The following is a 27094-nucleotide window of genomic DNA, read 5'->3' as shown; positions in this document are numbered from 1 at the left end:
GCGATTACACCAATCATGCTTGAACCCTCGTGCACATGCGTGAGTTTTTTCACGTGTGTCGGTGACGTCATTTCCCTGTGGGCAGGCCTTGAGTGAGATGTGGTCCAGCCCTCTTGGCTGAATTCCTTTGTTTCACACGCTGCTCGAGACGGCGCACATTGCTTTATCAAAATTTTTTCTGGACCTGTGAGGAATATCCGAGTGGATACTATTCGAGAAATTCAGCTGGTTTTCGGTGAAAAGTTTAACAGCTGATGACAGATTATGGGGTGTTTCTGTCGCTGTAAGGACTTCCCACGGAGCGGGACGTCTCGCAGTGCTTCCAGGCGCCGTCGTCGGCCTGTTTCGACCTGAAAACATCCTAAGTTAAGGCTTAATTCACCCAGGACGTCGTGAGAGAACAGAGAAAATTCAGAAGAGGCCGGCATGAGGACTTTATGCGGACATTCCACTGTTTAAGGACATTTTTTAATGAAAGACGTGCGCGCACACAGATTTGCCGAGTCGTTTCCGTGACGACTCGGCGAATCTGTGTGCGCCACGACAGGAAAAACACCTCCGTGTTGAAAACCATTTGTAAAATTCAGGCTGCTTTTGATGGCTTTCAACAAGTGAGTAACTGAGAAATTGTTTAACAGCTTGGGCATGTTCCAACTTGCCCATTAAGGTTTCCAACGGAGGTGTTTTTCCTGTCGCAACCCCCCACGGTCGGGTCAGGCCCGACATGCGACTCTGCCCGCACATACTTTCATTACAAAATGTCCGTTAACAATGGAATGTCCGAATAAACTCCTCATGCCGACTTCTTCTGAAAGTTCTCTGTTCTCTGACGACTTACTGGGTCAACAGAGCCTGAAATGTGGAAGTTTTCAACTTGAAACGGCGAGACGCTGCCGCCTCGAAGCGCAGATCGCCGTCAGGTGCTGTGGGCTGTCCTTAAAGCGACACTTACCCACCAAAATCTCTCATCAGCTGTTAAAAGTTTTACCGAAAACCAGCTGAATTTATCGAATGGTGTCCACTCAGTTGTGCCTTACAGTTTTGAAAAAATTTTGATCAAACAAAGCAGCAGTCTGAGCCATTCCTAAACAATGAAGAAAAAAAAAAAAAAAAAAAAAAAAAAAAAAAAAAAAAAAAAAAAAAAAATCGATGAGAGGGTGGGCGACTCCTCACTCAAAGACTGCCCACAGGTGAATGACGTAACCGACAGGCGTAAAAAAAACTCTCGCATGCCCACGAGGGTTCAAGCATGTCTGATGTAATCACACGTGATTCAAATCCATATGGTTTTTGAAAAAGAAAAAAAAAATAAGGTTGGATACTTTTCTAATAGACCACGGTATTTTTGCCCATGGTTATCATACCGTCCAAATCTCATACCGGCCCATACTTAGTGCTGACACTCCCACACTCCACCCGGGGATCAGTCTCTTCCCACAAACAGCATCAATTCTAATGGGAAAATGGTGTACTGTTTTATTTTTGGCTGCAATCACCAAAGCAGTCGCGTTAAGTGCAGGTTTTTTTCAGTTCCCAGTGGAGAAGGGAAGACGAGGCAAATGGGAAACGTTGTGTCGGTAAGTGTTAGCCTGCACAGCTAACCAGAGTAGCTACGTTATCTCACCTGCACAACCGCCTCAACACATTTGAGCTCCGGGTCATAAACAAACCCCAACATATGTCCACTTTCCAGTGCACTGTTACATCTTCTTTGTATTTTCACTTTGTTTGCGTGTAATTTGCCCAAAATCTCAGAGAATGTGTGCTGTGTTTCTGTCCCTGGAAATAGAGTAATTACATCATATTTTACCCCTTTAGCACCCGCCCACAAACGAGACAGTGCTGCCCAATTAATAGTTGCAGCTCTAAATAGAGAAAAGTAATTTTAGCCCAGGTGTATGTAAATATGTGGCCTCAACTGGAAAGACAAAACATCAAAAAGAAGATTCAGAAGATAAAGCAAACGGTCAGCAGAAGATTAAACAAAATAGCTGCTTTGAGTACAGATACGACTTGCAAGCGCTTTGTCTTGTGATTTTTCTGACATCAAGCAATAGAACAGACTTAATGAGCTTTTTTCTTAAATAAATAAATAAACCAGGGGCATTTATGATCCCACTACTTGATTCTCAAGTCATCATAACCACTGTTTTGGCTCACATCACTCATTCAAGACGGTTATCTAAGAAGACACTGGCATATGTAATTAAACATTCTGCAAATGAGATCATACTATTGAGAAGTACTGCAAGATAAAGCCGAACATTACCGAAGTGGTAAGTAAGCAGAAGATATGGTTAAGTTACCTCACATTCAAAGTATCATTGATAGAAAGTGTTAAAATGATACCAATTGTGCCAAAGATGGCATTTCAGACATGTAGGCATAGCTGTACTTGTCTGAAACTTCTGTCAAATCAGACAGCACATTCTGTACATTTTAAAGTGAAGTAGTGATGATGCACAATAATACATGCATTAACTGGTAGAGTTTTCCCCTTTAACTACAGAAAGAAAAATGATACTAGCAGTTCAACATGTTCAACCTGACATCTGAAATTAGCTACTACTGGCAACTGCTTGTTTCTATTGCATCAAAGAGAAAATAGCAATAAACAAATGCCTATCCAGCTATACAATCTTTCAAGAAAAGTTCAAGTTAAAAAGACGTGTCTCACAAAAAAGTAGCAGTTTGCTTTTCTGTTCAATTGCTGATACTACCTGAACATGGCATACTCTTGCTTATTACCCTTTCACAAGTTCTGACGTTACGACTTTAGGCCACTTGTCACTGTGATAAATGGAAGATCATTTTAATTTCCCAAGTGGAGCAGAAAATAATAATGAAAAATTTAAAAAGGGAAATGTATCTTACAATGGCTGTTAAATAAACAAGCACCAACAGCAAGACAATCAACATACATCTTAAATATTGACACTTTTAATGAATATGAAGCAACAGCAATTGAATCATCTCTATCTTATATATAATGACTATAATATTGATTGCCATTACATGTCCACATGTGAACTTATACTTGTAACAACACAATAAGGGTGCTATCCGGCTAATGGGATGTTAACTCAACTTATGGCAAAGTGTTTGGTTGGGAGGCCGAAGGAATTCTCTGGCCATCGCTACCTGCGTTTTTTTATGTATTGTTAATTAATGTGAAAAATTCACACCAAATTCTATCTTCTGACAGATGTTACAAGCATGCACTCCATCAGCTGTTTTGTAAGTAGTATATGTTTTTCTCCTTTGTCTGCTGGAGGAGCTTCCTGAAGATTCCCAAAGAAAACCAAACAAGTCACATTGTACCGAGATGCAAATATAAGTAGTACAATGCCTTCCATATATTCAATTTTGGTTGCAACAATATTCCACCATATGAAGAAAGTAAAGAATCTCACCACTTAAAATGACAAATTTGTGCTTGTCTGAATTGCAACAATTACCAATCAACCCTGCTTGCAGTTTTAAGTTATATACTGTATTCTGAGGATCCCATTAAGTATGAATGAGATTAGTGTTCTTTGTAATATATTACATAAAAAACATTAATAATTCTAATTTCTCTCTCTGCGGCAGCATTTAATAAAGACAGTAGTCTGCTAAATTTTAGAGTTGACTCTTGAGTACTACTCTCAGTAGTCGATTGGAATTGGCACAACAAACTTTGCTCACTTGATATACATCCAGATACCTATAGTAGCTGACACAGAAGATAACAGGTGGTACAAACTACAGATCCCTTTTGATTACAAAAAAATCTTTCACGAATGCAAACTGAAACACTGCAAACGTCATCTCATCATTAAACTGGCAGTACCTACCTACCTACCTAACGTCACATCTAACCAATAATTCTCATGCAAAATAACGTCAGCCCTAGTAGCTGGCAGGCTGGTTGAAAACTTTGTTTTTAAAGACAATGTCTCATGAGGATCAGTATGCGTGATAATTCCTGCGTCTCTACTATTGGAGGATGGTGAAGATAGGAGACAAACTTTATGGGAGTGGAGACATTGTAGTTGAGCCTTCAACGGACATGCCGCTGCATCACCAGAAAGCTGTGACGAAGCAGTTTTGCAGGTTCCACCTTAACCCGTCTTCCCTCTCCCCAACTCCCAGCTAACCAGCCAAACCTGAGCTGACAGGAATTTCATTACTACGACAACCAAGGACTTATCACTAGATAAGGTCTTATGGCTGCTGGAAGCACACTTTGACTGACCTGGATATGTCAAATGCTAACTTAACTGCCAAGACAGTTTCAGAGTTAGTTGCCAGTCTCAGCACCAAGGTTTCATTCACAAGTGAGAACAGTCAGGTTATCTCTGGCAACGATTTGCTGAGCTCCCTGTTCATTCAGTGGTTTTAACAAACACAATAACCAATCTCCGCATTCACTGTACAGTCAAAGCAAGAAGAGAAATGCCAACAGATAATCTTACTCAACGGCCAAAGAACTCACAAATTAAAAAAAAAAAAAAAAAAAAAAGGAACTGATACCAGAGCATGCAGTTGTAACGAACAATAAACCAAATGAGTCAAAACCAAACCACATCAAGCAGACTGCAAACAACGTAGAAGCATTAATAAAGAACCTGACAATCACATCTTTTGAGGCGGTAAGAGGAATATGCTTCCAGTTCAGCTGCATGTACTGCAAAATTAAAATACACTTAACAAAAATATAAATGCAACTTTTGGTTTTGCTCCCATTTTGTATGAGATGAACTCAAAGATCTAAAACTTTTTCCACATACACAATATCACCATTTCCCTCAAATATTGTTCACAAACCAGTCTAAATCTGTGATAGTGAGCACTTCTCCTTTGCTGAGATAATCCATCCCACCTCACAGGTGTGCCATATCAAGATGCTGATTAGACACCATGATTAGTGCACAGGTTTGCCTTTGACTGTCCACAATAAAAGGTCACTCTGAAAGGTGCAGTTTTGTTTTATTGGGGGGGATACCAGTCAGTATCTGATGTGACCACCATTTGCCTCATGCAGTGCAACACATCTCCTTTGCATAGAGTTAATCAGGTTGTCAATTGTGGCCTGTGGAATGTTGGTCCACTCCTCTTCAATGGCTGTGCGAAGTTGCTGGATATTGGCAGGAACTGGTACACGCTGTCGTATACGCCGGTCCAGAGCATCCCAAACATGCTCAATGGGTGACATGTCCGGTGAGTATGCCGGCCATGCAAGAACTGGGACATTTTCAGCTTCCAAGAATTGTGTACAGATCCTTTCAACATGGGGCCGTGCATTATCCTGCTGCAACATGAGGTGATGTTCATGGATGTATGGCACAACAATGGGCCTCAGGATCTCGTCACGGTATCTCTGTGCATTCAAAATGCCATCAATAAAATGCACCTGTGTTCTTCGTCCATAACAGACACCTGCCCATACCATAACCCCACCGCCACCATGGGTCACTCGATCCACAACATTGACATCAGAAAACCACGACGCCACACGCTGTCTGCCATCTGCCCTGGACAGTGTGAACCGGGATTCATCCGTGAAGAGAACACGTCTCCAACGTGCCAAACGCCAGTGAATGTGAGCATGTGCCCACTCAGGTCGGTTACGACGACAAACTGGAGTCAGGTTGAGACCCCGATGAGGACGACGAGCATGCAGATGAGCTTCCCTGAGACGGTTTCTGACAGTTTGTGCAGAAATTCTTTGGTTATGCAAACCGACTGTTTCAGCAGCTGTCCGAGTGGCTGGTCTCAGACGATCTTGGAGGTGAACATGCTGGATGTGGAGGTCCTGGGCTGGTGTGGTTGCACATGGTCTGCGGTTGTGAGGCTGGTTGGATGTACTGCCAAATTCTCTGAAACGCCTTTGGAGACGGCTTATGGTAGAGAAATGAACATTCAATACATGAGCAACAGCTCTGGTTGACATTCCTGCTGTCAGCATGCCAATTGCACGCTCCCTCAAATCTTGTGACATCTGTGGCATTGTGCTGTGTGATAAAACTGCACCTTTCAGAGTGGCCTTTTATTGTGGGCAGTCTAAGGCACACCTGTGCACTAATCATGGTGTCTAATCAGCATCTTGATATGGCACACCTGTGAGGTGGGATGGATTATCTCAGCAAAGGAGAAGTGCTCACTATCACAGATTTAGACTGGTTTGTGAACAATATTTGAGGGAAATGGTGATATTGTGTATGTGGAAAAAGTTTTAGATGTTTGAGTTCATCTCATACAAAATGGGAGCAAAACCAAAAGTGTTGCGTTTATATTTTTGTTGAGTGTAATAGGGGAATATTAGCTAAAGAGCCCAGGTTAATTCCAATTAAAAAAAACAGATTCATAGATTTGCTTCATACTTCATGTAAATAATATGATAGTACCCAACAGTATATTTTATAATTTTATTTATTTATTTTGTATCTTTACTTTCTGAGACATGATATCTTTTTTTTGGGGGGGGGGGGGGGTCATGGCCTTAATAGAGTGACTAAAAGAATGCACAGTTCTGTAAGTCATTGCTTTTTGCATATTTCTAATACATGCTTTTAAATTGGCAGGGATGAGTTGAAAAGTACAAACTTATGGTTTTTACACATTTTTAGCAACAAGCAGCCAGTCTGCTCTGTGTGAGCCTGATCCCGTCAGATCTCAGAAGCGAAGCTAAGCAGTGTGGGGCCTGGTTAGTACTTGGATAGGGCACCTCTTTGGAAGACCAGGGGTTGTGTGTGTTCCTCCAGGTAAAACTGGAGTTGCGTCAAGGGCATCCACCGTAAAACTTGCGCCAAATACCAATGTGACTCTGGCTGTAACTGCTGTGGCAACCCCGAACAAACGGGAGCAGCCGAAAGTTCAACAACACATTTTTAGCAATCGACGCCATACACATCCTTGCTAGCCACTGTTTACATGGCTTTGAAATGCCGGAACTCTTATAGTGTCAAAATTATTTAATGTCTTACACATACCCTGCCTAAAACTTTTGCATTTATCTCTGTACTGAAGGCCCCATGTAACCTAATGAGCTAAGCAGCTGCATTAAAAACCACACTTTCTGCATGACCTTCCATTCCATCTCCTATACAGCAGAAACTGGTAACATTCATCTTCAGTGAGAGTTTTCATGGGAAACTCAAAGTTTCATATTCTGGTAGATGTGTATGTGACAGTTTACAGCAACCCCACCTTTCTCTGAATGTACAAAAGAGCTCCTCAGAAATGCTGCACACACACACACACACACACACACACACACACACACACACACACACACACACACACATATATATTCAAAATCCTGCATGTGTCTTTAAGGCCTCGGCTTAAAAGCCTGTTATTTAATCTGTTAATTTCTTGACTTCATTTTCACAGCCTCAGACACTGACTTAAAATAATTTTTGCCTCCACATTCTGCTGGGATCGAGGTGCATTCTGGGAAGCGCAGGGAGATTATGGGAAACGTTAAAGTACCAAATTGCACCTTTTTAAAACCTGTGTAACGCAGAAACTAAAGAAGACTGTAAGCCACATACTTTGCAGGCTATTTATTGGTTACAATTAATTTATTTAAATGAAGTATGAAGCAACTCCAATGTGGCAAATGTGGGAGGCCTCTGCTGATTGGAGGTAATAACCTCAGGTCTGTAATATAAGTGATATTTATCATCATTATAAATTAAAACAAAAAAACTGAAGTAATCCTTGCATGCATGTATAAGAAAACATAAATCGGTCCATTATTAAAAAATAAAATAAACCTTTACAAATTGACCCTTCCTCTCCTCCATATGCAACATCTGATGTATCAATAGTGTGAATGTTCCAGTGTGTGAACCACAACAATTCTAGAACTGTGCAAAGCTACGGTCGAGAGTGGAAGTAATGTGCTTGTATTTTCAGATTTTTTTTATGCATTTTAGCAAAATTAAGCCATAACCCTTATCCTAATCCTATCCTCAACCCAGAACCACTGAAGATAAAAGAATTTGCAAAGGTTGCTCAGCAACTAAAACATCAGGTTTGGGGCCCTCATTCTGACACCTGAATCATGCAGTGCCCTTCCAGAAATGGCAGCCATCTTTGGAAGTGCCAAAAATTTCAAGTTTGTCTTGGTTCACACATACTGTGAAGAACATTAGCATGCCACCATCCATAATTTGCACCATTCCACTGTAGCTGATGTCTGGAAGGGTGAGGACTATGAAACGGTTACATCAAACTAAATTTGAATATGAACTCAGACAAAATAAAAATACTAGATTTGATACAATAATAATAATTTGTGATTCAGGTCATTCCAGGCTGTCACACTCATTTTCTCTTTTCTAAAAAAACGAGTTGCACTAAATATTATTCTCCTAATTCCTGAAAGAGCAGCTCTGTTTTGCAAGATGAGATGATGTCATACTTTGCAAAATGTTTGGACTGAACCAAACTGCAGGCTGGCAGAGCTGCAGGGCCTAGATCTGAGCTGCCGTAATCAGCTTACCAGGTTGAACACTGTCTCCACAATGTCTCGGTTAGAAACTTCCCCAACTTCCACCAGACCGGCGAGAACGGCGAATTTCGTCCGTATACCCCTGATAGGGACTCCCGGGTTGAGGGGCGGCACGGCCCCCGGTCCGCCGTCTTTCCCGTCAGCCTCCTCGGTAGCCATCGCCGACAGGTAAAGAAGGCACCTGTTAACCTCCAACGAAGCAGTTGACGATCAAAGTCAAATTTATCTCCGCTCCAGATGAGTTGGTGACAGTATGCTGGCAAACAGGCAACTCGTCACCCTCCCCATCCAAAGCGGTTTAAGCAAACAGACACTGAAAGTGTGCAAAAAGAAAGCGGTTTTGTCAGGTGTTGTGAAGAGAAATGTCACACCGGCTGATCCCGTGCCCTCTGCTCCGTAACTTGATGCGAGGCGAGTGGATTAATGCTGCTAAAGACGAGCTGCAGGTAACCACAAAAAAGAAACGAAAAACAGATGAAACACCCCTCTTCTCTTAGCGTCCAATTTATTTTTTTAAAAAAGAAGCAGCACACCGTGACTTTAATACCTGCTATTGTCACTCAACGGAGACACTTGACAGGTAGCGCGGCTGGGGAACAAATAAAAAAAACTCACAAACTGGAAGCAGCAAGTCCGTCAGCAGGTCTGGTAAGAGTCCACAAACAACAGATAGAAATGTGTAGCCGCTCCGTCCTCTCCGACGAACTCCACGGAGTAGTTTTAATGTGAATGTGAAGCCAGCAGCGCTGTTCTCTCTTCCTGTTTCACCCCCGGTTGCTTCGACTCGTCAGCGCCATGACAGTGGAGCCCTTGAGTAAGTTGCGCATGCGCAGTGGGAGAGTTGAGTTCATTTGAACCTTTTTTGTCTTCAGCTTCGGTGGTTCAGGTGTGTCGCACAGGTGGCTGTCCTGCGTGACATATCGTGAACCTTCAGTCTGTATTTTAAGGCTTTCGTCTTTCTATCGCTCCTTTTTTCTTTCCTTATTTATTTTTAGGCTGACACACTTATGTCATCATTTACAGGTTTAAAGAAAGCAAGTATGACTATGAAAACCTTGTTGAAGCATCGAAGCTTTACGAACAGGTGTTGGATTCGTTTTTGAAGTTTCAACTGTTCACTGCGGCCACCTGGTGGTCAAAATAATTTTGCAGTTTTTTTTCCTTGCTCAAACGTGACTATTTGATTTAAAGGACAAGTTCACCTTTTAATACACCGAGTCATGTTAAAACTTTGTTACGAATTTATTAACTTTGTCTGTTTTTCTTCTCTGTTATCATAGATTTGCATTTCTGTTGTTTTATTTTTATTCATTTTATCCTTTTGTTTCTCTGGACTTCTTTTTGTTATATTTTGTTTAGCAGCTGACTGCGTTATCTATTATTTATTGTTTAATGTTTATTGGAAGAAAATTAAAAAATAATAATTGTAATTTTTTTACATAATCTGTATTGTATATTGCATTTGAGTGTTTAATAAACAAACCTTGGAAAGAAAGATTTGGATTTTCTGAACAAACTAGTGCTTTCCAGTCTCTCACACATGGCGTGTAAGAGTGAAGTTGAGTGGCAAGTATTTTGAACATGACCAAAAGACCCGTCAGACCCTGATGAGTGTCAGCAACTGTGTGGCACTGGGTGACATGTTTCTGGCAGATAGTGGCGAGTGCTATAGGCGCCTCTAAACACCACAAACATGCCCTCTGTTGGAAAGGGGGTATAGCGGTTAACACGTTTGCACAGTTACACCAATCCATGGCTGCTTTCTGTGAAGTTTGTGTGTTTTCCCCACATCTGCGTGGGTTTCCATCTTCTATCAAAAAAATAAATCCTCAGGTGTGTGAAGGAATGTGAAATGTATGAGGACCCTAAATAGACTCAGTGTCCTTTTCACATACCTATAGGTAATCAGGATATCCTAAATAAAGATATTCAATAAAGGAGATATAGCCTGAAGTCTCAGTTGCCTAGCAACCTTGCAATGTAATTTATTTTAAATGGGTTCAGGTTTAATATTCTGAAATGCATAAAACATTTGGAATTTTTTTTAAATCTTTCCGGTTACATACTGTGACTTTGCAGACTTCTAGAAGTCCTGCAGAGTAGCAGAATTCCAATCCCAGAATGTTTCACATTGGAATACTAGCTCACCAGCATTAATCAGTGGTTGCCAAAGTGAGGAGGACCCAGGTGAGGGGGTGCAAAGATATTTAGAGATGGAGGTGTGTGGCTATGCAAATGAGTTTAGTTTGTTGCAAACACAGTTTGTCACAATCAGATTTTTATGTATGCTTTGCATTTTATTATGCACTAACCCACCTGGACAGTTAAAATATTTATTTATATATTCAATAATGAATTTTTTTTTTTATTCAATTTTCATCGTGAAGAACATAATTTCAACTTTTCCAACTTATCATCTAAACCCCCTGAACAAATCTTTGAATTTTCATTATAATAAAACTCCTGGTGGCGTCCTGAAGAGTGTTATTGCCACAGATGTACCTGGCGTCACTGTGTTACCATTGACACCAGTGAAATGAAGCCCTCAGGGACTTTTGGAGTCATGGGAACTGGCAGTATTATTGGCCTGATGCAGGCCTTGTCTTTGTAGTAGACACATGAACTCAGATGTCCAAAGGTGGCCTTTATAAAACTGGTTTTGCAAAGCTTTACTGACCTTTGTGCTGAACATGGAAGCAGCAGTGACAGTTTAACTCCAGACTTGATCACAGGCACACAAACCGAGCTTGTATGTTTATTTTGCAGTCTTCACATTCCTTTTCAGTACTCACTATGAATGAACACCAGCACAGTGTTCTAGTGCTAAAGACAACAGTTAAACACATGCATATAGCTGACCATTGTGGAAATAAATAACAACAGAGATAAAAAGAAAAATGAAGGGAAACATTTTCATTTAGGTCTATATGTATTGTGACATCATACATAGATATTTGTGAGTTCATAAAGTCTGTTCTTTAAATACTGGGTGTGGGAAATAAAAGGGAAAAAATATCAGATGATTTGAAAGTCAAACAAAAACTTTCAACTTGGAAACTTGGAACACTGAACCATGATGTCAGGAAGAAAAATCTAGAAAAAAGTAATGGAAAAACAAAGATAAACTTTTAAACTTGGGTAATAAGGTACTGTAATGTCATACATTTCTGTGATGCCTTCAAGCCAGTCAAAATCCTGAGCAAACAAAATAAAATATAAAACTTTTAATGTATGTCTACACATGTTGTGACATATGTCTTGATATCTGTGATGTCATACAGCATGATCATAAAATACTGGAAAAGTTATCAAAGGAAAAATAAATGGAAAGAGAGGAATGATGTCATAAATCCAATTCTCGAATGAAATATAGGAAAAAAGATGAAAAAATATAAAGAGCTGAATGGAAAATCAAAGCAAAAATTCTACACTTTGCTCTATATGTCACTGCAACACATGATATGTGTACATTTTTTGTGACATCATAAAGTTAGCTCTTGAAATACTGAAAAAAATTAAGCAAAAAGATGAACGACAACAAGCAACATGAGCAAAAGTTCAAATGTCCAAAATATTCTGAAATAGTGTTTTGATGTTATCATCACTAATTTGCAGTGCCTCCAAAAAGTTTTGGTATCATCCCCAGTGACTCGTTTAATTCTGTTTTTTTCCCAGTTCTCTTGTATATTTAATCCCACATGATGGGCTTCATGTTCCTCCACACAATTTGTTGGCTTGTTAGCTGATGCTCATTTGAAAATGGGAACTGGTGGGAAGAGCATACAGTTGAATGCACAAGATTCCCAATGTTCAGCAGTTGGTGGAAAAAACTACATGCTAATGAATCCACAGCTAGTCTTCATTTGTGACATCACAAAGCAGGTTCTTTATAAACAGAAAAGCAATTCTTTCATAACTCTGATGGCCATATTCTCATTAAATGATGTGACAATAAGAAGACAAATGAAATCAAAAATTACCTGTGTGCCCTTTGTAGAGATGATCTAAAATAATTTTAAGGGTAAAATCTTTGAAATTTTATTTAGAATTTGAGCAGCATTTTTTTAATACCGTATTTTATATTTTTGCGTGCCATAAATACAGAAATTAATCATATTATAATAAATTATATATATCGAGTTTGTTTATATATATATATATATATATATATATATATATATATATATATATATATATATATATATATATTATTATATATATATATATATATATATATATAAACAAACTCGATGACCACGAGAGGGGGCAAAAGCAAAAGCCACTCGCGAGATTTTCTTTGGCGACTTTATTTTCTCGCGGTATTTCCTATTTCCTCCTCTTTCGTCCCTGTAGCCAACATGGCAGTCGGCAAGAATAAGAGGCTGACTAAAGGCGGCAAAAAAGGTGCTAAAAAGAAGATGTAAGTAACACAATTCATTACTCCAACTACAAACTACATTATGTTCGTTTCGATGGTGCAAAGTCGGCGTTGAAAATGTTTAGGATGGTGTCGATTATACGTGGATGTCACTTGGGTGCTGCTAATCTCGTCCCAGGCCTCTGGCGCTGAATGCACTGCTAACATGCCAGGTGCCGTTTATTTTTTTGCTGTATTTGTTCATAGTTCAGTTCATTTTCATCAGTTTGTATTGTCTTTTAAGTCGTCAGTGTTAAAGTAAGTTTTAATAGTTGCACGTTAGCTTGCGCAGTGTTGGACGTCACTTTACAGCGTTCATGTGAGAATGGAATGAAGCTGCAGTTATCAGCCTCTGAGGAAGGTAAATCACCACATGGGTTTTTAAATGCGAAGCTTTTCTGGGAAGCTAATGTCATGCAGCATAATTAAAACAAACTCTTTCGCGCTTATTCATTTAAGCATTGTCATTTGCAGTACGTGTTAGCAGGTATGCTAACAGCCGAGGTGTCCGATGCTGCGTTTCAGTCGCCTCGGATATTTGACTTATAGACGGTTGCCCAGTGCCGGTGTCACGGTCTGAGATTACCACCAGTCTGAATTTACCAGGTAAAATGAGACTGTAGCAGCCACAGTGAACTTACCACCAGTCTGATTTTACCATCTTGGTATATTGAGACTTGTGGTAATCTCAGACCGTGATACCGGTCTGAGATGGTAAATTTGCGTGGTAAATTTGCCAAGCAAATATATTAAATAATTTTTTTAATTGAAACCACAAGTAAATCCTGTCACTTTCTATTGATGCGTATTGATTTAACCATTATAATTCTGGTTACTAGTTACCTGATTTTACCAGCTTGGTCTGATTTTACCAGGCTGGTATAAATTTACCAGGCAAGTCTGAATTTACCAGAACAACAAATTTATTTTTGTGTTTGATCCCCAAATGGATCCTTCAGCTTCATAAATGAATTTTGAATTGATTATCTCACTGATTAGTTAGCCAGACTGATTTTACCAGCTTGGTCTGATTTTACCAGGCTGGCCTAAATGCAGTTATTTCAAAATACGTCTGCTCGGTTGAAGATTGCCGCAAGAAATGGTAATTCTAGACCTCCCGGAAGTTGAGTGCGAAAAAAAAATCGGTTTGTGCATGTGCGTGGTAAAATGAGACCGGCGCAAACTCAGACCACGACACCAGTCCCACTATACGGAGCCATAATGCAACTGAATGTCCTTTAATTGTGTATTGTTGTATTGGGTATTTGGATGTTATTTAGCTGAAAAAGTCTGGGTGGAGTAGCGCTTCTACTTAAAGTGTGAAGCCACATTATGTGTGGTGCAAACATTTGCCAGAAATGGATCACTTTTGCTGGTTCCGCATCCCGAGAATGTGTTTTGAACACAAAATGATAGAAATTATACTTATTAAATGAGAATTTACTTAGTGTCGAAAGGCGCCGTTATACGTTTTTACAAGCAAAAAAATGAAGCGTGGAGGTGAGATTTCTCCCAAATTAAAAAGTAAGCCCCCACATTCATGTCCATTCGTGATTTTGAGATGACCCCCAAAGTCCACATGACTCACAACTACAGACACGGCTACTGCTTCAGTGATCCGCAACTGGCAAATTTTCGCGTCGGAGATAAATGCATGCAGCAATTAAACACCAAGACATAACACACTGACATTTTCTACCCGAGTAAGTAAGTATTTTCCCACTCTAGAACCAAAAACACCGAATGGCTAACTCACCTTTGCTACGTTTTAGAGATCGTTACTTTAAAACTTGCAGGAATGAGTGAGTGAGAAAAAGCGCGCACACTGTAGACACCGGGATGTTTTTATTCCTCTGCTGATCACAAGGATGGCTGGATCCGGTCAATCTTGTGGTCGTTTGTAGACAAAACATCAATCTTTCCATTGGTACCAAGTACTAGTTTATTCGTGCTAATTACCAAAAATGGAGGCGCGAATACCACAGCAGTGATCCGGAACTGGCAATGATCTGGAACTGGGCAAGTAAGTGACTGTACTTTTGTAAGTACACAGTGGTGGAGTTGCGCTTGAAGTCAACCAAAATGAGAAGAGGAATGTGATAGTCTAGTGGTTAATGCGTTGGGCTTGAGACCAGAGGATCCAGAGGTTTAATTCCCAGCCTGACCGGAAAATCCTAAGGCCATCCTTGGGCAAGGTTTATTAATCTCCTAGTTGCTCCTGGTGTGAAAGTGAGGCATTATTTGTAAAGATGGAAAAGCGCTATATCAATGCAGTCCATTTACATCTTGATTACTCTGTCCAAGTACCTTATCTGTATTATGTAGCTACTGTTTGTTGCCTGGGTGTATGTATACAGACTATATTCATATATGTTGAGATTGCGTTTAGATATTGTCACCACATGAAAGTACAGATAGGGCTGTCTGCCCAGTGTCAAAGACTATTCTATTCTAGTCAATAGAGGGGATTGCTTTTATTATTTACCTCCGTCTTTCCCGCCCATGCGCACACATGCTGGTAAGCAGATACGGTGGGAAAACGCACGGGAAGGTGACTTCAGATTACGTGTCAACTCTTGATCCCGAAGATGGAAAGCAATATTGTGAGAAATTAAATCTTGGAGATGATGACATTGAATGACGTTTTTGGGGGCATAGAATTATTTTATTAGTGGTCACGTGAGGGATTGCTGTTAACCAGCCTGTTGCTGCAGAAGTTGTTTATGTCTTCGGTCTTTCTGCTGTCTGGTTCCGTCTCTGTGGGCTGAGTGCAGCAGCAGGACGTGCTTTGAAGTTGAGGAGCTTTAAAATGCTGTCCAAAAATGACACTCCCACAGAGTCCGGCCGGTGTGCGCATCGTGCGTCAGGCTGCAGGTCACCTGTTGACAGTCATTAAATGCAGCAGTTCTGTGTGTGTCCATGGTTGAAAAAAAACAAGCCAACGGTTTCTCTGTGACCAAAAAAAATAAAGCCACCACAGTGAGGCAGTTGCTTTAATTATATACTCCCGCACGTTGATTATATTCACCTGTGGATCACACGACTTCCCAAAAATAAAAAAAAATAAAACATCCAGAAACACACAATCAGCCCATCCATAGTGTGTGTGTGTGTGTGTGTGTGACAGAGTGTGTGTGTTCATACATTTCAACAACCTGAAACCCACCAGACCAGCTAGAACTGAACCATGGATTCTTGGACAGTCGCATCTGCTTTTCTTCTTGCTGGTTTTATTTTTTTCTGCGGCTTAGTCATTTTGATGCTGGTGAGTCCAACTTTACACTTTGTGTTCATCCATTTGTCTGCAAAATCGCTCTTTGCACATTTTTGTGTGTGGTTTCAAAAGAATAAACCAAAAATCTGATTTAGTTTGCAGCCCTCATAATAACTTCAGTCACAGCTTATCGCCTAAATGTGGAGCTGCACAGAGAAAACAAAAATACAGAAGGGGGGGTTTGTTTTAATGTGATGTGTTGGAACACAGGGTGAGCTCATGTGAGCCCATCTTCGACCTGTACCGGACACAATTCTGAGCCAAACCACATCTGATCCTTGAGACTACATGCTTGCAAAGTGAAAATCTTTTAAACGGATTGTCATCCATCTGGACGTGATGTTTTTTTTTTTTATGCGTGGCGCTGATCTCTCTGAGTGTGATGGGTCGCGAGTCCGCACAGTTAGTGGCTGCAGAAGAGTTTTTTTGCCTAGCGGTGTGGGCCCCGCCCAGCGTGTGACGTCATTGCGATTCCTTCTCTACTGATGTGCAGTAACTTATGGCTTCAGTCATAGACTAACGTGTTAATGCTGAGCTGGATGGTGATGATTTCTTCATCTGGAGTGGGTTTGGGATCTTCCTCCTCGAGCTGTTGCACTTCAGCGATGAGGGCTGAGGATGAGTGCAGACTGTTCTGGACGATTCAAAGTTTTTCGTTTACGGATCTGGATGTGACCTTGCTTGAAAATCTTCGTACAATTTGCTGGAGACGACATGGACACTGACAAAGAAAGCATTATCTGATTCTGTTTAGATTGGGCTGGAATTTATACTTGCGCCCACCCCTCTCCGAAATGGTCAAATTTGACATTAACTTTTATACCAGTCTAAATTTTTGGGGTCCACAAATCGACCAAGTTAAGCCGGAACGTGAGTTAACGGGGTCCACCTGTACCATGTGTGTTAACACTCATGTTTCATAGATATACATTTGTTGTCCGGATGGTGTAACACTTACGTCAGAATTTTCAAAACTGACATTTTGGCTTACAAATTTGAATGGAACTGAAATATTAATCTCCTTCTGTCTGGTAGTGTGGACCCTTTTTCCAAGAAGGACTGGTATGATGTCAAGGCACCAGCCATGTTCAACATCCGCAATATTGGCAAGACCTTGGTCACCAGGACTCAGGGAACCCGTAAGTGACATTAATATTTCATTGAATGAATCTCATTAAATTGAGGTCTTGCACCTTAAGCTCCTTTCACATGTTGTTGGAACAGTGGTAGATGACAGTGCATGTTAAGCAGAATATGAGGAAAGTTGAGCTACTTCTCCTCAGGCTGTAGTGCCATTGCAGATTTGGTACCTTTGAGAACAAGTGGTATCATGAGGTTTGTGATAACCCGCATTGTGTACTGTTCTGTGACCACTATATTTAGCATATCCATTGCTGGTGTTTAATGCTTTATATTTACATCATATTTTGGTCATATCCACCCCCTACCTCTCAAAAAAAAAAAAAAAAAAAAAACATAATTGAGCATACCTACAGAGGAAGATGATTAGATGTCATCCAGATGTGACGAGGTTTATGTTGACTGTTTTGTATGTAACCTTCCAGACAACTTTTCTACCTGAACAGTGCACCCAGAAAGTATTCGGTGCTTCACTTTTTCCACATTTTTTTTTTTAATCTTAAGTCTTATTCCAAAATAGATGAAATTCATTTTTTCCCCGCAAAATGCCACACACAATACCCCATAATGACAACGTGAAAAAGTTTTGGTTTTTTAAAGATTTTTGCTAATTTAATAAACAGAAAACTAAGAAATCACGCATGCATAAGTATTCACAGCCTTTGCCATGAAGATCAAAATTGAACTCAGGTGCATCCTGTTTCCACTGATCATCCTTGAGATGATTCTGCACCTTAATTGGAGTCCACCTGGGGTAAATTCAGTTGATTGGACATGATTTGGAAAGACATACACCTGTCTACATATAAGCTCCCACAGTTGACAGTGCATGTCAGAGCACAAACCAAGCATGACGTTTAAAGAATTGTCTGTAGACCTCTGAGACAGGGTTATCTCAGGGCACAAATCTGGGGAAGGATACAGAAACACTTCTGGTGCTTTGAAGGTCCCAATGAGCACCGTGGCCTCCATCATCCATAAACGGAAGGAGTTCAGATCCACCAGGACTCTTCCTAGAGTTAACCGCCCATCTAAACTGAGCAATTGGGGTAGAAGGGCTTTAGTCAGGGAGGTGACCAAGAAGAACCCAATGGTCACTTTGTCAGAGCTCCAGCATTCCTGTGTGGAGAGAGGAGAACATTCCAGAAGGACAACCATCTCTGCAGCAATCCACCAGTCAGGCCTGTATGGTGGAGTGGACAGACAGAAGCTACTCCTTAGTAAAAGGCACATGGCAGCCCACCTGGAGTTTGGCAAAAGGCACCTGAAGGACTCTCAGGTGTAGGATATACATTGTCCTACATATGAGAATTCAGTTAAGACAGTTGCTGAATCAGGTGGTGCTTTCTTGTTTAGGTGTACATTTGTGAAAGGGGCTTCAGCAGGGATTAGGTGACATCACTGGTGAAATGAAGGCATTTGCATACCGAGACATAAGTTCTGTTGTGTATAATTACCATATTGAATGCAAAAGAATGCCCATAAACTTTACATGTTGGGATACTGTGTAATGAAAATGAGAGAGTGGGAATGTATGATGACAAGTTGTTTCGGTCCCAAATGATGGTTACTGATTACTTGAGATCAGCTGACTTTCCCATAGATTGTCATTGTGTTGACTTCTGTATGAGACTTTCTTTTCTAACTAGTATGTGTGATTACACACTTTCTAGGAATTGCCTCGGATGGTCTTAAGGGACGTGTGTTCGAGGTGAGCCTTGCTGACCTGCAGAATGATGAGGTGGCCTTCCGTAAATTTAAGCTGATCACTGAGGATGTTCAGGGAAAGAACTGCCTCACCAACTTCCACGGTATGGACCTGACACGGGACAAGATGTGCTCCATGGTCAAGAAGTGGCAGGTAATTATTACATGACAGTTATTAGATCACCACACACACCATTATTGGTGACTGTGACACATACATGTCATTAAGTGCTGTTAAAAATAAAATCCTTGAGTAGGGCTGGGAAATCTAAACTAAAATTTATATCATGTTATACTGGAAATGTTGAAGCACAGACAGTAACGATATACAGTGGTCCCTCGTTTATCGCGGGAGTTGCATTCTAAAAATAACCCGCGATAAGCGAAATCCGCGAAGTAGTCAGCGCTATTTTTTACAATTATTATAGATGTTTTAAGGCTGTAAAACCCCTCACTACACACTTTATACACTTTTCTGAAACATTTTCTCACTTTTCTCTCCTGTGTAAACACTTTTTTTCTTCTGTGCGAGAAGATTATAAACAGACACGCAGAACACAATGCGCGTGCTCTCCCTTCACTCACTGCCTCCAGGGGTACGGATGCGGGACCCGCAAAGAATCCAAGTCCTCTCTCTGTGGCCACGGAGCTCTGCGGCTGTGGTCAACATCCACATCAAAACAGCGAGTGTAGTCTCCGGACCTGTTGCCAGATTTGGCGCAGTTCTGCACAGCAGACAGGAGGGCAGTGTGAGTGGCCTGCTGCTGTGTTTACCGAGCCCGCAGAAAGTGCATCGGAGGCAGTGAGAGCAATCGCGGTGATGCCGACTGGTGCCGCGACCGGCCCGCCTGATAAGGACGTAGAACACAATGCGCTGTAAAAAAAAAAAAAAAAAAAAAAAAGCATGCAAAATTGCACTTAAAAAAATCCGCGAAACTGCAAGGCCGCGAAAGGTGAACCGCGTTATAGCGAGGGACCACTGTATTTATAAGAATTCCAATAACAATGCTTTTCAAAGGGTAAAACATTGCTGTAGCAGCTACACTCTTTGGCTTTTATTGTACCTAAAAGCCAAAGAGAAGAGAGATGAATGCAGGCAGGAACTGGGATTGTCCCAAGGAAAACAACTGAAAACAGACATCTGTACATAAGGTGGCCAAGAATTTGAAAAGAAAGATTATCAACGGCTCCAAAGCTCCTGCCAAAACTAGGAAAACTCAGAAATGAGTGAAGCTTTAACAAGTTGATGTATTAATGTGCCACAAATACTTCTGTTGGGATTGATACTGAGAATGATTATTTTTGAGTTCTTTGACTTGTCATTTTCTTTACTGTGTACTTTTGAGCCACAATGTATGGTGTGTTTTTTGGAATAAAGGCTGATAGCACAATACAAGTTGTGTGAAAAGGCTGGGGTGGGAAAATTTACTTGACCCAACAAAAGATTGAATTAATTAATTAATTTTATTTTGGGGGGGGTCTGTAAATAGACCTCACATTTTTCAGGGGGAGAACCCCCAGACTAGACCTCTTCAATTTAGACCTTTTTCATCAAACTTATGCAAACTGATATTAGTCCCATTCTCCAAGGTCTAAATTAACTAAATATACCAGTTACTTTGATCTTGGACCTTGGCTATGCCTGCCTCAAGAGCCATGTAGTTTTTTAAAAAACGCTGCAAAATTCAGGATATTATGTCCTTGTTTTCTTTGTAGCTTCCCAGAGGTTAATGCTATAGCATTGAAAGTGGTACCAAATGAAAGCTAATACAATTGTCTTGCATATGGTGTCAAACGCATGAACACCTGTGTAAATTTTAACTCATTTTAATGCACAAACATACATATTTTTGATGCTTGGAAAGGATGACATCATATGATACATAACTTTATCTCAAAAATGTTACTCTATAGTCTATACAGCTTTAGTAAAGCTGTATAGACTATAGAACTATAGACTATAGAGCTCATGAAAAATGAGAGCAAAAACAAAAGTGTTGGATTTATATTTTTGTTTGTGTAATTGTTTCCTGGAGGTTAATGCAAAATATTAAAATACATGTTTTGTTTTAATAGCAGTGCTAATATATTCAGTTTCATTTGGCTCATTGTAACTGAATATTTTACTCATTACTTCCAGTGAAATTTATGATTTTGTTTACTTGGTGATAATTTGGCTTTTTACTTGTCAAACTTGTCATGTGACGTTCACTGAACTTGACGCAGCATACAGCTTTAGTAAAGCTGTATAGACTATAGAGTAACATTTTTGAGATAGTTATGTATCATATGATGTCATCCTTTCCAAGCATCAAAAATATGTTTGTGCATTAAAATTAGTTAAAATTTACACAGGTGTTTGTGTTTGACACCATATGCAAGACAATTTTATTAGCTTTCATTTGGTACCACTTTCAATGCTATAGCATTAACCTCTGGGAAGCTACAAAGAAAACAAGGACATAATATCCTGAATTTTGCAGCAGTTTTTGAAAAAACTGCATGGCTCTTGAGGCAGGCATAGCCAAGGTCCAAGATCAAAGTAACTAGTATATTTAGTTAAGTTAGACCTTGGAGAATGGGAATAATATCAGTTTGCGTAAGTTTGATGAAAAAGGTCTAATTTGAAGAGGTCTACCCTCGGCCAGGGGCTTCGGCCTTTGCCAAAAAAAAATTTTTTTTTTGTCCTTTACATAGAGAAATGTGATTAATAAATCAAAGGATGATATAATTAATCATAGTGTAGATGTAGCAAAGTTTGCGATTAGAAATCTGTATGAAAGGGTGAAAGCCAAGGTTTTTTATTTATTTATTTTTGATAATTTATTTTCCTCCAATTCATGTTTTTGATAGTGTAGGTGCTGGAAGTATTAAAGAATAAAAGGACTTTTTTTTTTCTTTTTTTCATTACAATCAAAATGTAATAAATTCCAATCTATATGTTGAGTAAAGTGAGAAATGTGACTGGGGGGTACTTTATCTTTAAAGTCCAACCACAGTTCCTTGTTTTCAGACCATGATTGAAGCTCATGTGGACGTGAAGACCACCGACGGCTACCTTCTCCGCCTGTTCTGTGTCGGTTTCACAAAGAAACGCACCAACCAGATCAGAAAAACTTCCTACGCCCAGCATCAGCAGGTTCGCCAGATCCGCAAAAAGATGATGGAGATCATGACTCGGGAGGTTCAGACAAACGACCTGAAGGAAGTCGTCAACAAGCTGTAAGTATTCTGATGTCATCTGCCACTGATTTAGGGCTGTGTCGGTGTGTAGTTTTTGAATAATGCAGCATGGATTAGTTTGTCATTCAGTTTGTAGTAATTTACATATCTATGGTATGAAAACTTTGGGGTGGGGATCCTTTTCATTCCCAAAGGCACAGTAACGTAAATGGGATTTTAAACAATGGCTGCACTTCAGAGGTGTTGTAAAGAGATACAGCTGAAATAGATCCTGGTAGGGGACTTGTTGCTCTGCTCCACAGTGGAATTATTTGACTCAAACTGAGGTAGTACGCTTCTAACTCTAAGGAGTGTGCAAACGAGTTTGGAATCAGTAGTGCACAAAATTTTGGTAGAGCATTTCGAATAAGGTGGGGAAAATGATTATTTAAAATTCAACTTTGTTTAGTCTCCTTGGGGAGAAATTTGTCTTGGACAGGGGGGGGGTCTGCTGCACAAACACATAACACATTTAGTACGTACCACCCATGCATCAAAAACAGTTACATAATAGATCAAAATTGAAATACAAATACATAATCAACAAAATCATACCAGCCTCTGTGTAAATTCAGCATCACATGACCTTATACTCTTTTCTGTCCACCCTGAGCCATCATGGAATGAATGTTTGTATCGTTATATTTACAAAGAGAAACACACTGTACCTCCTTCCTGAATTCAGTAAATTATACTCAAAGTGCAGTACATGAGACACATTCGATAAAATATTGTCTGCAAGTCTGAGGATTACTTGTTCAAACAAATCTTGGGGTGTTACAGGTACCACCGTACCAATGATTATGCCAGCTATTTTTGTCAGATGTAGTATTTGAGTTTTTGATTTAACCGTAAGTCGCCAAACCAGCTGGCAATACCGTACCATAACACAAACTCAATAGTTGTTCCATAGAAAATCAACCTGATATTCCTACTTACACCAAACAGTCTGAGTTGACAGATAAAGTGCATACGCCGGTGTATTTTGGCACAAACGCCTGACATTTGAGTGTGCCAGCTTAAATTGTCAATGTAAACCCCCAGATATTTGTATGAATCCACCTGCTTAATGTTACGTCCATGTATGTACGGCCCCCAATAGACCTGGGGTCCACCAACATCGCCGTTGTTTTATTCATATTAATCTGCAATTGGTGGGCATCACACCAGTTCACAAACCTGTCCACTCCAGATTTGTGACTACTTAAATTGGTATTAGTGTTAGCAGACTAAGTATTAGTGTTCGAAAATTTAACAACATACTGGTTTGGCTGCGAGCTGAAACGATCATTAGTATGCAATGTAAATAGAAGTGGGTGAACTAACAGCCCTGGGGGGCTCCAGTGCTGCTTAATGCAATATGAGAGAGAACAGAATTAAACTTCAGCTCCTGTGACCTTCCTGTTTGACAGGAAAGAGTGATACCACTTAATTAAGAAAGGGTTCACGCTCTGCTGAGTCAGTTTTTGATGGATATGTGACTGATTACAGTTAAAAACAGAACTAAAATCAATAAAAGCTTTCAATAAAAAAATAAAAAATTCTAGGGGGCGGGACTATGAACGACAACTTGTTTTACTGTCAGACACCTATTATAATTTTACTTCAGTTTGTATATGGATCTTCCCAGAGGATTGGTTTTCTTTTTGGACAGCTTTGCCTTTCCCAGAATACTGTATTGTAGTTATTGCTGATTGTCAAAAGTGAACCCCACACTTTTTGCAGATTGCTGTGGATTATCTCTTGCTGTTTGTGCTATACTGGCATCCATGTAAGCTTGTATTAAAACAGATGCGCTGCTTCACGTAGGCACAGTATTGTTCAAACATTGTGAGGAGTGCCTGTGCAAGACGAGTTCCACCTGTTTAACATTTTTCCTGTTAGGACTGTCGAGGCCAGGATTGTACACTCTAATATGCTGGACATATCAAACAAAATGAGGTCGAGTGATCAAGGTTGTTGTTTATAAATAGACTATGGCTATAAAGCTGCGTAACCCATTTTCAGAATACGCTCAAAACCAGCTAATTTAATCTGCAAGAACAGACTGTTTCTGGCCATTTAGCCTTTATTAGTGTCACCCATCATGTATGTTAAAACAGGTGAAGCATTTTGAAGTGGTTCTGGCTAGTCTGTGTTCTAATAAACGAGATATGGTAAAGTGTAAACACTTATGATGCATGGTTTACACAATAGGCAGTTCATGAAGTAGCCCATACCTAAACCAGAATGCAAAACATTTGCAGAGTATTGTCACATTAAACTCAAAAGTATTCTGCATTTAGATTCTGTGGTTGTAGAATTTTGTTCTATAAGACACGTTCAGGTTTGCCATCATGGGTTGGATACATAAAATTAGTATTGTGATAAATACTTGGTTTTCCTCGTTTGTATCCATGTTGCGATATTGAGAGACCCGTGCTTTAGTGGTGAGAACTGAAAAGGTCAACTTTCTCAGTTGAGTTTCTCAAACTGAACGTCTACATTTAGATGCCACATCTTGCTGTTGATTATCAGGTCACTTTAGCATGTGATGTTGTTTTCCAGGATCCCTGACAGTGTTGGTAAGGACATTGAAAAGGCCTGTCAGTCTATCTACCCTCTACATGATGTCTATGTTCGCAAGGTCAAGATGCTGAAGAAGCCCAAGTTTGAGTGTAAGTGATGCATGAAACTCATGCCAACATTGGTGGAATACATATTCAGCTTGCAAAAGAAAAGTGTCCCTGATGGGGACAATGATGGTTTTCCGGAAATCATTGTTTTGGTGCAGGGGTGATGGCCAAGTGGTTATTGCACTTGGTTTCAGTGCAGGCTGTCAGGACACTCAACTCCCTCCCTGCTTTGCCCCCTTTCCCCCTGCTGCCCTCCACTCACACATAAACACAAACTGGACTGTTTCACTTTCCACTCCCGCCAATTCCCTAACCTCCCTAACCTAAGCTGCTGTGAAGATACTGCACTTTATACATACAATACTCTCTGCACAATGATCAACTGTATGTATTCTTGCTCTGGTCATGGAATTTGCACATATCCATTACTGCTGAATGTTGTCCTGCCACTTTGCACTACAAGTATTTGTTTTACAATTTACCTTTTGTATAATTTTGTTACAATTACACTATTACAACTTTTTTTTTAGTTGTTAGATCTCTGCACTTGATATTTATACCTTGTTATTATATTTCTTAAATACCTTCTTTTGTGAGGTCAGGGAGTCCAGAGATCAGGTATTTCAGTTCTTAATATGTCTGTGATGTATTGTAGAAATGACAATAAAGTTGACTTGACTTGAGAAGGTCCTGCCACATTTCTCCATGTAATGTGGAGTTGCGTCAGGAAGGGCATCCGGCGTAAAACCTGTGCCAATTCAACATGCAGATCCACCTTGGATTTGCTGTGGCGACCCTGAGTGCAAACAAGGGAGCAGCCGAAGGAACTTTACTATTGTTTTTACTCAAGTGGTGAATGTTTATGGGTTATTTTTGACAACATACGTCAGTCCATTCATTCAGTTAATTCCAGTTCCACGCCCAAACAGTTAGTGGCGGTAATGCACCGCGTTGGTTTGCAAGCCGCCAATAATTTCCAAAGGAGTGTTCATTTGTTTTGGGCTTAAGAGTTTATAGTCATTTTTTTGGACTGCGCAGTTGTTTTCCTGTTTACTTTGTTGTGTACATTAAGTCATAAGCTACATTTTGCCTTCAGTAATCATACATTAAATGGAGCTAACGGGTGAAGCCTTCAGCTGCTAAAAAGAGTTTAACTCTGAGTCAAAACCACAAGATTGAGTTTGAGCAACGGACAAAAAAAATGAGTGAAAATAATGTGACGTTTGTGCTCTGCTGAAGTTTATCGGCTAAATTAGCTGCAGGATGTTGAATCAATCACTTTCTGTCGAGGTGAGTGTTAGGTCTATTTTTACCAAATAAAACTACAGTTTTTGTTACTGCTGTAACTACAAGTCTCAACTTTAAATAACTTAGTTTTTTTTGTGTGTGTGTCCTTTTTACGATGTGGTTTTCTGAACCTCACTTTTTTGGGGGGTGGGGGGATTAGAGGCTGTACTGGGTTGAACAACTGACCTGACCCAACAAAAAATTTTTATTTATTCATTTATTGGTGGTAAATGGACCTGAAAATGCACCAGAACCCCATCAGGGGCTTCGGGCCTTTGGCCCTTGCCAAAAACTTAGGTCCCCCCATGACCTGCTTTCATCACTGCTTTAAAGTTTCATCATCCAGGTCAGGTGAATCTCCCTGTTGAACTTTGTTGTGTGTTGGGGACTTTTGATATTGAACATTTTTTATTGGTAATGGATTTTCATGTGATGGAGCCAAAAGCTGTTTAGTCTAACCTCAGAGTTTGGCTTCCTTTTGAAGCATCTCTACCAGGGTTTGACCAGTTGTCTTCTGTTGCAGTGGGTAAACTGATGGAGCTGCATGGTGAGGGCGGCAGTGGCACTGCTGCAAAGGCAGCTGGTGATGACACCGGTGCAAAGGTAGAGCGGGCTGATGGCTACGAGCCCCCCATCCAGGAGACCGTCTGAACACCTCAGTAGATTTAATAAAAAAAATTGTAAATGTTTAAAGTGTTGTGGATTTTTTGGGGGGTTTGTGGTGGTGTTTGGAGCAGTACGGCTATCAAATTTCAACCCCCTGTTCAACATAACTATGTGAAGCTCTAACAACGGCCCCGTGCTCGGAGCGCAAACCTCCACCAACACTAGTTTCCAATTCCACAAATTTTTACATTGGAAAAAATTTAAGGTCAAAGGCCTGTTGGCGAGTGCCACTTTCAAGTATAAGTGATTGGGGCACTTTTGAT

General features: G+C 40.2%; 2 protein-coding genes and 1 non-coding gene across 11 annotated transcripts in view; 2 read left to right on the top strand and 1 right to left on the bottom strand.

Moving 5' to 3' along the window:
• The window catches only part of lrba (LPS responsive beige-like anchor protein), a 395517-nt gene extending 386020 nt beyond the window's left edge, over positions 1-9497 (bottom strand). For 2 of the 9 annotated variants that reach the window (XM_034188370.1, XM_034188371.1), the window contains exons 1-2: positions 9051-9497; positions 8495-8943 (exon numbers count right to left, since the gene is read on the bottom strand). In XM_034188370.1, the coding sequence (XP_034044261.1) occupies positions 8495-8662 (168 nt within the window). In that variant the 5' untranslated portion in view covers positions 8663-8943; positions 9051-9497. Of the gene's footprint in view, positions 1-8494 lie in introns of all 9 variants that reach the window. The other 7 variants (XM_034188367.1, XM_034188369.1, XM_034188372.1 and 4 more) reach the window with 5 other exon arrangements.
• Positions 9498-12800: 3303 nt separating this feature from the next.
• On the top strand, positions 12801-26858 carry rps3a (ribosomal protein S3A). Its single transcript, XM_034188387.1, has 6 exons — positions 12801-12923; positions 17230-17333; positions 19008-19195; positions 22055-22263; positions 24811-24920; positions 26689-26858. The coding sequence occupies exons 1-6, from the start codon at positions 12862-12864 to the stop codon at positions 26814-26816; spliced, it is 801 nt and encodes a 266-aa protein (XP_034044278.1). The 5' UTR covers positions 12801-12861; the 3' UTR covers positions 26817-26858.
• On the top strand, positions 18864-18930 carry LOC117527169. The gene has a single exon (XR_004565458.1). It is a non-coding gene; the product is annotated as a small nucleolar RNA SNORD73 (small nucleolar RNA).
• Positions 26859-27094: the final 236 nt, after the last annotated feature.

This window comes from Thalassophryne amazonica, chromosome 15 (genome assembly GCF_902500255.1).
Source record: "Thalassophryne amazonica chromosome 15, fThaAma1.1, whole genome shotgun sequence".
NCBI classification, from domain to species: Eukaryota; Metazoa; Chordata; class Actinopteri; order Batrachoidiformes; family Batrachoididae; genus Thalassophryne; species Thalassophryne amazonica.
The sequence above is the reverse complement of the archived record's forward strand: the minus strand, read 5'-3'. Positions and strand labels throughout refer to the sequence as shown.